Raw genomic sequence first — 9,655 nt, 5'->3', positions numbered from 1 at the left:
CCCGCAGCCGCCCCCGCCCCCTCTGCCTCCTCCTCCCAGCTCCCGGCCCAAGCCTGTCCTCGGCGCCGCCCCCTCAGGCCGCCGGGCCCGGCCTTCCCCGCTGACTGACAGCGGGACCTCCTTCAGCGGCCGTCCGGGCCTGGGGAGCGGCGCGGAGGCGGCTCCGGCCCTGCCCAGCCCGCGGCCCCCGGAGCTCCGGCCGGAGAGGGGGGAGGGAACAGCGGCGGGCTTGCGGCGCGCGAGGACTACGGGCCCAAAGTGAGGGCGGATAACGGGGTCGGCAGGCCGGATAACGGGACTGGGAGGTGGATAACGGAGCTGGCCAGGCGGGGTCGGGGAGAGAGAAAGGGGCGAGACCGGCGAGTAACGGGCTCTGAGCAGATGCGAGTTTGATTTCAAAGCTCCTTCCTTAAAATTCAGGACCCCGGGGGCTGGCTCGGGGAAGGAGTGGGTCCAGTCTCCCGCGGATGGGGTTGGGGGTGGTGGCTTCTCGCCCGGCGCCCCGGATTCCAGGGCAGGAGGTGTGTGGGGGAAGGCGGGACTGGCACCTGCGAGCGCGCGTGGGAAGGGAACGCTCTGGGAGCAAAGGAATAATCGTGAGGTTTACGGAGATGTCCGGATTAACTACCTCGACTAAGTTTTTCTGATTCCCTTGTATTTGAAACCCAACATCTAACCGGGAGTGTGCCCCCTTCTCGGGACCCCTGCTGTCTCGCGGGGTCAGCCGCAGATCACGAACCATATGCGTGTCAGTCATTTCTGCACAGAGTGCGTTCGTATGTACCCAAGGACGTGCATGGCCCCGACTAGAGGATGTGAATCGGCGTGGCTGAAGAAGTGTGTGTGTGTGTGTTTGTGAATTGGTATTGATTCTTCAACAACTTTGGTCCCTATCCCTCCTTCCCTGATTGCATCATTAGTGCTAATTGAGGGGCTTTCACACACCAGTGAATTAGCTGTTTGGAGTGAACTCCCCCCTCCTGAGGGAGATAAGCCACTGCCCCTCCCCCCTCCCAAGACCTCACTTCCCTAGAACTGTCCACTAAGATCCTTTCACCCTTCCTGCCTCCCTCTGGGCCAGGACTGGTAAATGTCTCTCCTCCCTGCAGGTGTCAGGTTAACTGGGTAGGGGTCAGGCAGAAGGAGAGGTGGACCCGGAGGGGAGGTTTTCCCCACAGGGGGCTGAAGTGGTCTGGCCTTTATGCAGAATGCGGGGTCACTGTGATGAGAGGGGGATCAGAAACCTGCCCTGTTGTTCTTTTGGATATAACAGGGCCAGGGAGAGGACTGAATGCTTGGTCCCCATCCTGTGACCCCATTGAGGTAGAGGCTTGCAGCACTGACTCATTGGATCTCCTAAGACTTGGAAAGTTGGGATCCAGGTTGACTTAAGCAGGACTGGGAAGGGCTGCATGTGGGAAGCCATGATTCCCCTGAATTGGTGGAGTCCGCTCTGGTCCTGTTTAGCTCTTCTGCCCTGTTCTGGCCCATGGCTGCAGGGTGTGGGGGGAAGGCTCTGAGCAGATGCCCTCCCCAGTCCTCACACCAGATGTCTTTGGTCTAATTAACTGTGCTGGGAAAACCAACCTGGGTTTGTAAACAGAGCTACTGGCTAAAGTCAACAGGGAACAGCAGCAAACAGCAAACATTTCCCTCACACTCAGCCTCAGTCCAATTGAGGCCCCTGGGGAAGAGGGGGAGCCAGGTCGATCGTGAGGCTCCCTGGCCCACAGTGAGACAGGGGAAGTCTGTCTCTATGTGACCTCAGGATGACTGTTGTTTCTAACGAGTTTCTGGGCCTCCAGAAACAAGGGAAGCAACAAGGGAATATGGGGCTCAGAGTTGCCATCCCATGGGCTTTGTCCCTCTTGGAGCATTTTCCACATAATTACCCTCCAAGCCTCCTGATCCCTAAGGAAGCAATTGTGGGCAGAAGGGGTATTTCTTGAAGAACTTTCTTTGGGGCCTGCTCTTTTCTTGGGTCTTGGAGCAGCCTACGAGGGTAGGACTTGGCATTGTGGGCCTACAACTCAGAGTTGGTGAATATAACGCGAACATTGTTAAGTTCGTTACACATCATGTAGGTATTATAATAACATGTTCCAAAATTAGATAATTATTCCTGTGATATCTTTGCCAAGCTTCAGTGTTTCTATTATGGTTTGGAAGTTCAATGCACATAGGGGCCTGAGAAAGTCACAAATGTACCTACAGCACACACACACGCAGTATTTTCACACACAGGAACAAAGATATTTCAATTCTCTCTCACACTCACTCTATCTCCCTCACCCATGCTCAGACACCCAGACATACACAATCTGAGATGGAAGTAGGTTTTTGGCCTTTGAAAGAAAAGGATTGGACGTTCTGAAGAGATTAGAGTTTCTGAATTGGCAGTTCTTAACCAAAATTTGCTTGTTTGCTTTTTCTTTCTTTTTTTTTTGTGTGTGTGTGCCACCCAGCGAGAGGAATCATTTCAAAGAATTGAAAGGCTCCTGTTCTACAGTTGAGCACCCGCCTGGAAACATGGCAGGGCCCATTTCCTGAGCCTCACAGTCCAGAATCTTTGGGCCCGTGTCCAGTTCAGAATTCTCAGAGTGTCTTTGCACTACAGCCTCCAGACTAGAATCCTTACCAGCTTTCATCCAGGGCTCAGTGTTAGTATGAAGGTTCAGTGATTTGGCCATTCCATATTTTCCTGCTCTCTGTCACCTCCCACCATACTCCCTACCCTACCACTAACTTGGGTATCAATTTTTCACAAAGGAGGTAGATGACCCATGTCTCCAAAATGCCAAATTTCTTTGGAAATGTTGTTTAGTTACCCCTTCATGTTTCTTTCAGATTCTTCTAGGCTGCCTGGATTTTAGTGCCAGCTCTCTTCACTACCTGCCCTTTTGCCTCCAGCCCTGGCCTTAACACTTCTTTTAGAGTATTACTCTGCTGCCCAGACTCTGGAAGAGAGCTGTAACTGGCCTTCAGACCTCTACAGGCTGGCCCCAGCCTTCCACCTAGCCCTCCTCCCCATTTCTTATCATTCCTTTGCTCAACACAAGACTTTCAGGCCCAGTGCTGACTTACAAACATCATTTGCATTTTCCCATGTTGCCCACACAGTTGCTCCTTCCTGGAATACCCTCCTTCAGCCTTTCCAGTTAATCTTCATGAGCTAGTTCTTCAAGATTTTCCAGAAAGCAGTGAGTTATAGAAAGTGCTTTTCAATTGATGAGTCCTTGGAAACTTGATGGTAAATTCTCATAGTTCTGTGGATTGTTTTTTTTTCTCTGAAAGAAATGTACAAAATCTATTTCTCAGACTTTGGGAATTCTGTTATAGAATAAAGTGCTTGGACCTTGGAGTCAGAGAAACCTGGGTACAAATCTCATTAGCTGAGTTACTTTGAGCAAGTTAGTTATTACCCTCTCTGTGTATTCATTTTCTCATTACACAAAAGAGGGATGGATAATAAGAGGACTGGACACAAGGATGGCAGTTCAAACCCACCAGCTGCTCCTTGGAAACCCTATACAGGGTCGCTTTGAGTCAGAACTGACTCCATGGCACTTAACAATAATAACACACCACATAAAGTAGAGTACTAGGGTGGCGCTGTAGGATAAGCGGAATGCTAACCTCAAGGCCATTGGTTCAAACTCACCAGTTAGTCCTTGAAAACTTTATACATGGTTGGGATGAGCCAGAATCAACTCAGCGGCACTTAACAACAACAACAGAACCACATAAAAGTTGTTGAGCGGATCAAATGCAAAAACATGTAAACGCATGATAAACCCTCACTCAGTTTGTGCTGTTACTACTAAATCAAATATCAATATTGAGTACATATTCATGACCATATCAGGTTAGACAACTTGGCTGGCTATAACTCTGCCTAGAGGCAGTAATGACTTTGACCATTTTCCATCCTTGTTCCCACTGGTGATATCTCTCAGCCTCTTGGATTCTCTCTATGTCTGGAATTTTCAATTTTCCCAATTAGTGAACCAGCAGTTGATCAGAAGAGGTCCCCAGCAGCCTCCCCAACCTTGACAGTGAACTGCTGAGGGAAACTGTATCAGGGCCTGGGCTCAGTCCCCAGATATACACCGCAGTGACCTGAGCAGGGAAGGCCTCAGCTCTGTCCTCTGGGGGCAGGGGTCGGGGTGGGGGTGGTGGGGTGGGGTGGTGGGGGAGGAGGGAGACAGATTGAGTTTAGGAGGAGGGGGAGGAAGGGGAGTGGCAAAGGGGCAGAGCCAGGCAGGCTGTTCTCCCACCCCCACCTCTCCCAGGTAGGAAGTGAAGCTGAGTTTCCAAAATATAAAAAACAGATGATGAAGGTCAGGTTTCCTATACACTGGAGAGCGGGAGCCCTAAGGCAGAGTCACCAAGAAATTATCTGAAACAGAGAGACAGGAGAGAGAAAGACAAGACAAATAGAAAAGATACAGAAGTATGGAGGCAGAGACACAACCTCCTGAATCCTGAGAAAGGTAGTCAGACCAAGACAAAGATAGAGACAGAAAGCGGTTGTTCAGGAGAGATCATCTACCCGTTTCTGGAAAAGAGCTTAGTTCCCCCTCTATGGGTCTCAGGATGGGAACATGAGCTGTTTCGGCTTCATGACATTGTTGGAGGGTGAGGCCCTCCCAAAACCCAGAGACCAAAAGACTCCGTGGGCTCTTAGAGCTCTCGAGGCTTGGGCTGGTCTGGTTTGGCCTCCAGGCCTGTGTTGGTGTGAGCCTGTCCCTCTCAAACTCCCTTCAGGGTCTGGCAGTGCCTTCCTCCTCTCTCAGCCCCGTCTCTCCCAGTAGCCCCTAGAGGTGCTCTATGACAGTTTCTCTCTCTTTACAGTTTCCTTTGGGAGGAGGAGCTGGATGTGAGTGACAATGACACCCACAAAGAAGCTGCGCCAGGGTTGGACCTGCCTTACATGGGCCTTCTAAGGGAGGTCTGGCAGTGAGGGCAGGGTTCCAGGGCCTCTGTTCCCTTGTGCTCCTGGGCAGATGGGTAGGCAGGTAGAGAGATGGAGAGCTGGCCAATGGATAGATAGATGGAGTCCTGGTGTGGCGCTGTAGGCTAATGCATCAGACTGCAAAGCCATTTGAACTGCAAAGTAGGTGGTTCAAGCTCACCACCTGCTCCTCGGAAACCCTATGCATGGTCACTATGGGTCGGAATCAACTCCATGGCATTTAACAACAACAACAAGACACAGGGGTAGGAGGCGGCAGGAGGACTTTTTCAAGAGAATGGGTTGGGGATAGAAGCCAAGGGGCCAGGTGGTTTGGAACTAACACAACACGCTTTCTCTGACCAAGCCAAAATGCTCCCTGAGTAGATGGGACAATTTTTCTTCTAGGTCACAGCCGACAGAAATAAACAGTTCTTAGGGAGCAGGCTTAGGGTTGCAGTTTGGAAAGTGAAGAGAAAAGAGGAAGAAAGGAGGGGCTCTTGAATTTGTGAATTTGTTTCTGAACCTGTATAGAGAGAGCTGAGAATTCTGTCTCTCTGCCCTTACTCCTCCAGGAAGTCAGCATAAGTCCAGGATCAGGAAGAAGACTTCTGGTAGTTTAGGTGGCTTCGGCCCTCAGGAGCTTGTAATGTAATTGGGAAGATGCACACAGAACCATCCGGGAATGACACAAAGGGTGGCAAGAAGTCATGGACTTGGAAAGAAATGGACACTACCTGGAACTCTGATGGAGAGTTATTATGTGATGAGAACCTGCTATATGCCAGAAACTGTCTAGCTATTGAGCCACACTGTGAGATCAGTATTACTACAACCATTATATAGATGAAGGAATTGAGGCTCATGGGATTAAGGAGCCTGTTCAAAGCCGACCACCATGAAATCAGGAGGCAGTACTTGGGTTCTCATTCAAGGTATTCTCTCAGTTCCTTGTTGGCTTGGGGAAAGAAATGAGAGAGGCAGAGAGACAAATAAATATATGGCATCAGTGAGAATCAAGATACAAGTTTGCTAAATTCATTTTTGCCTCCTAGGAGTTAAGTTTGGCTATACAAATTTATTATTTTATTGTTCTTATTAACACTAATGACAAAATACTTACTAAATGCTTTCCATCATCATTGAATTCCCTTAACACCTCTGGGAGGTAAATACTATCACTATCTCCAATATTATTTCCAGGTTAGGTGTCCTGCTCAAAGACACAGAGCTATTGAGAGGCGGAGCCCGCATCTGGACCCAGATATGCCTGACTGCAGAACTCATGCTCCTCACTCTACGTCCTGTGGCTTGTGGTTGAGTCCACTGTCTGGGCTGGGCTGGGCTGATTTCAGCTACAAAAATCCCAATGTCATTCTTTCCAAGTCTAGCCCTGCAATTTTTTGATGAAAAGTTGCTGTCTGATGATATTTAAGCCTTAAAGGACTCAGATAAGTCCAACAGGGGAGCAATAGAGAGAAAAGGAGGAAGACACAAAGTGATCCATTGAAAAAACACCCCCATAAAGAGAACCACAGATTTAGGAAATGAGCCCAAACCCCTGTGAAGTATTTTTTGGGAACTACACTATCATTCCTTCTTCCCACCCCTGTCATTGAATGAGTGCAAAGGGAACACATCAGAAGTGATGACTTATGAAGGGTTAACAAGACTCTGGGACTCTACATGGAATTACAATAATTATATGAGAAATACCAAAAAAGCACAAAAAGGAAGTAAAAATTATACAAAATCCCACCATTAAAAGAGATTACATATAATAAGATGTGAAAACGATGTTGCCTCCCCTTCCAGCCTCATCTGGAAAGGTAACCCCTATGAATGCTTTCCTGTGTAAAGGTGCCCTGTGATGCCCCAAACATTCATTGTCCCTTCTCCTCCCTCACTTCCCTTGGTGGCTGATTTGTTTCTGTATCATCAGTCTCCAAGATTAGGTACCGCAGATTCTCATCAAGTTCTGGGCCTTTAAAAAGTCTCTCTTAGATTTGCTGCTATATTTCCTTGCTTCCATCCTCCCTAGTCTTGTCTCTTCATCTCACATCTGGTGTGTTATTTGGGTCTCCTAACGTCTCCTCCTATCTCAAAGCATGTATGGACACCAGCTTCATATACCAAGAACACCGTTTCCAGGATATCGTTTTCCTGTTTGAAAATCTTTAATGATTCTCCATGATTTTGGAGGATAATTTAGGTTGGCATTTAAAGTTCATCTCAACCTACTCCTTCTGTCCTGGCATCCACAAGTAGTTCCTGACGTGGATTCTTTTGCATCCTGGCTGGTTGCTTCACCAATCTTGGAGCATGCTCTGTGACTCCTCCCTTGGCCCATCCTCCAAGTCTCATCTCAGGGTTTTCTTTTTTTCCTGAAAACCTTCCCTGACTACTCCTGCCCACGTCCGTTGCCCACTTTCCCAAATGAATGAACAGGAGGTTGTGCTTCATGGCTCCAGAGAGTCCCCTGGAATATCCCCTAGGATATAACCATAGCCCCCTTGGATTAGACCTTAGAATCGTAGTCTGAGGTCCTTAGTTCTCCAGGGGTGTGCAAATGTATTGGAGGGGAGTGGTCATGAGCTATTACTAGGATTTTAGACAACTTAGAGAAAATTAAATATTTTTCATGATATGTTTGCCCATTGGCCCAAAGTCAATGGAAATACTGACTTTCTTTGTTGTGGTTAGATTTATATCTTCCATCGGGCATCATGTGTCAGAGAAAGAAAATGCAAATATTTCCCACTAAACAGAGAGTGATAGAAAAGTGGTGACTGTCCCTGTCAAAGGTAAAACCTTGCAAGACCCAGAAAAACAAGGCAGTCCCATTGAGTTCTAGCTCTTATAGGTTTTACTGTATTATATAAGTTGTTCATTAAGAAAGACAGGTAAATAGATTAATTGTTATGTAAATGTACCCTGGTAGGCAGACTTTCAAAATCTGGGGCTCATGGGGAACAAGATTAATAAAAGGAAAGGAGTCCTGGTGTGGCACTGTGGGTTAATGCATCAAACCCTATACAACTCTATGGGTCCAAAACGACTCAAGGGCACTTAACAACAAAACAACAACAATGTTGGAAAGGAACCCTGGTGTGGTGCTGTGGGCTAATGCATCAGACTGCAGAGTCATTTGAAGGTCAGTGGCTCCTTGGAAACCCTATACAGGGTCCTTATGGGTCGGAATGGATGCGAAGGCATTTAACAACAACAACAGTGTTGGAAAAGTTGATAGTTGATCCACCCGATTTCCTGACCAAAGCAGAGCTCCTCCCTGATGAACAAATTACCTCACTCATACCCCATGATATGCAACTTCACTGTCTTCTAAGGAGTCAAGACCAATATTGACCATTTATATAACTAGAAAGTTCTCCCATTTCTCTGTAACTTTCTTCAGTTGATTCTCACTCTGGTCTCCAGAGCACCAGTTAATAAATCAAGCCATCTTCTTCAGGATAGTCCTTTAATTGACCAAGAAATCCCAAACCTGTTGATGATTCCAACTCCTCTTGACTCAGTAACATAGGGTGGAACTATCTCATAAGGCTTACAACGCTGTAATCTCCATGGAAGCAGACCACTACATATCTCTCCCATGGAGTGACTGGTAGGTTTGACTGCCAACCTTTTGGTTAGCAGCTGAGCGCTTAACCAGGGATCCTGTGCCAACCAGGATCCTTTCAAATATGTGAAGATGGTTCTGGTTGCCTGTAGACCAAAGACAAATTCTCTTCCATGATCACAAAGCAGCTTTGCCTACATCTCCTATTTCCATGTAACCATTCCCTACTTCCCCATCTCTGTTCTAGACTCACTGACCTTTCTCTGCTCCACATTTGTACCTCTTCCCCTGCTTACTGTTTCCTTTACTTGGAACTCTCTTGCCTCCCTGCTTTGCCTAGTTGCTCCACTCATCCTTAGATTTCAGCTCCAGAGTCACCTCCTTGAGGAAGCCTTACCTGATCAGTCCTAATCTTAGCTCTGGTATTTACATGTACCTCTCCATTGCAGTACTGCTTATGGTTGTAATTTCTATTGTGTGTGTTCTATTTGATTCAAGTCTATCTATTCCTTTTGACTATAAACTCCATGAGAGCAGGGTCCTGTTTGATTTGTGCTGACCGTATAGCCCCATCACATAACTTTATGCCAAGGTCCACAGGTCACTAGTAAATATTTATTATTTATCTCATAAGACTCTCAGAAAGAATAAATGTGTATAAAAGCATTTTGTGAGCTCTAAATCATGGACTATGAAAATTGTAGGAGTATTTTTTACCATTTCTTTAATTAAATTTTGATTGTCTGGATGGATCCATAAGTAGATCCCGCACATCCTCTATAAAAACCCAAAATCCCAACTCACTGTTGTGGAGTTGATTCTAACTTATAACAACCCTGTATAGGGTTTCTGGAGCTGTAGATCGTTATGGGAGAAGAAAGCCTCATCTTTGTCCTGTGGAGTGACTGGTGGGTTTTAACTGTCCACCTGATGGTTAGCAGATCAGTGTTTTTCCTACAGCACTACACCAAGACTCCATCCCTCTATAGCTTGACAAAAAGCACTTTGTTCACAGACTGAGCTTTTTTATTTCTCTTTGGGTTTTAATTGGTTGTTGAATTAAACAAATAATCGGACTCAATGAATGAAGTTTCCTCTAAGTGTTGACTCTTCTCCCTTCC

The 9,655-nt window shown here is 47.0% G+C and overlaps 1 protein-coding gene across 1 annotated transcript in view; it reads right to left on the bottom strand.

Moving 5' to 3' along the window:
- PKDCC (protein kinase domain containing, cytoplasmic) overlaps positions 1–742 on the bottom strand; it is a 10,917-nt gene extending 10,175 nt beyond the window's left edge. Inside the window, exons 1-2 of the mRNA XM_006839461.1 lie at positions 671–742; positions 27–576 (exon numbers count right to left, since the gene is read on the bottom strand). Of these exons, the coding sequence (XP_006839524.1) occupies positions 27–576; positions 671–742 (622 nt within the window). The remainder of the gene's footprint in view (positions 1–26; positions 577–670) is intronic.
- Positions 743–9,655: the final 8,913 nt, after the last annotated feature.

Source organism: Chrysochloris asiatica, unplaced genomic scaffold, assembly GCF_000296735.1.
Source record: "Chrysochloris asiatica unplaced genomic scaffold, ChrAsi1.0 scaffold00024, whole genome shotgun sequence".
In the NCBI taxonomy this organism is placed as follows: Eukaryota; Metazoa; Chordata; class Mammalia; order Afrosoricida; family Chrysochloridae; genus Chrysochloris; species Chrysochloris asiatica.
The sequence above is the reverse complement of the archived record's forward strand: the minus strand, read 5'-3'. Positions and strand labels throughout refer to the sequence as shown.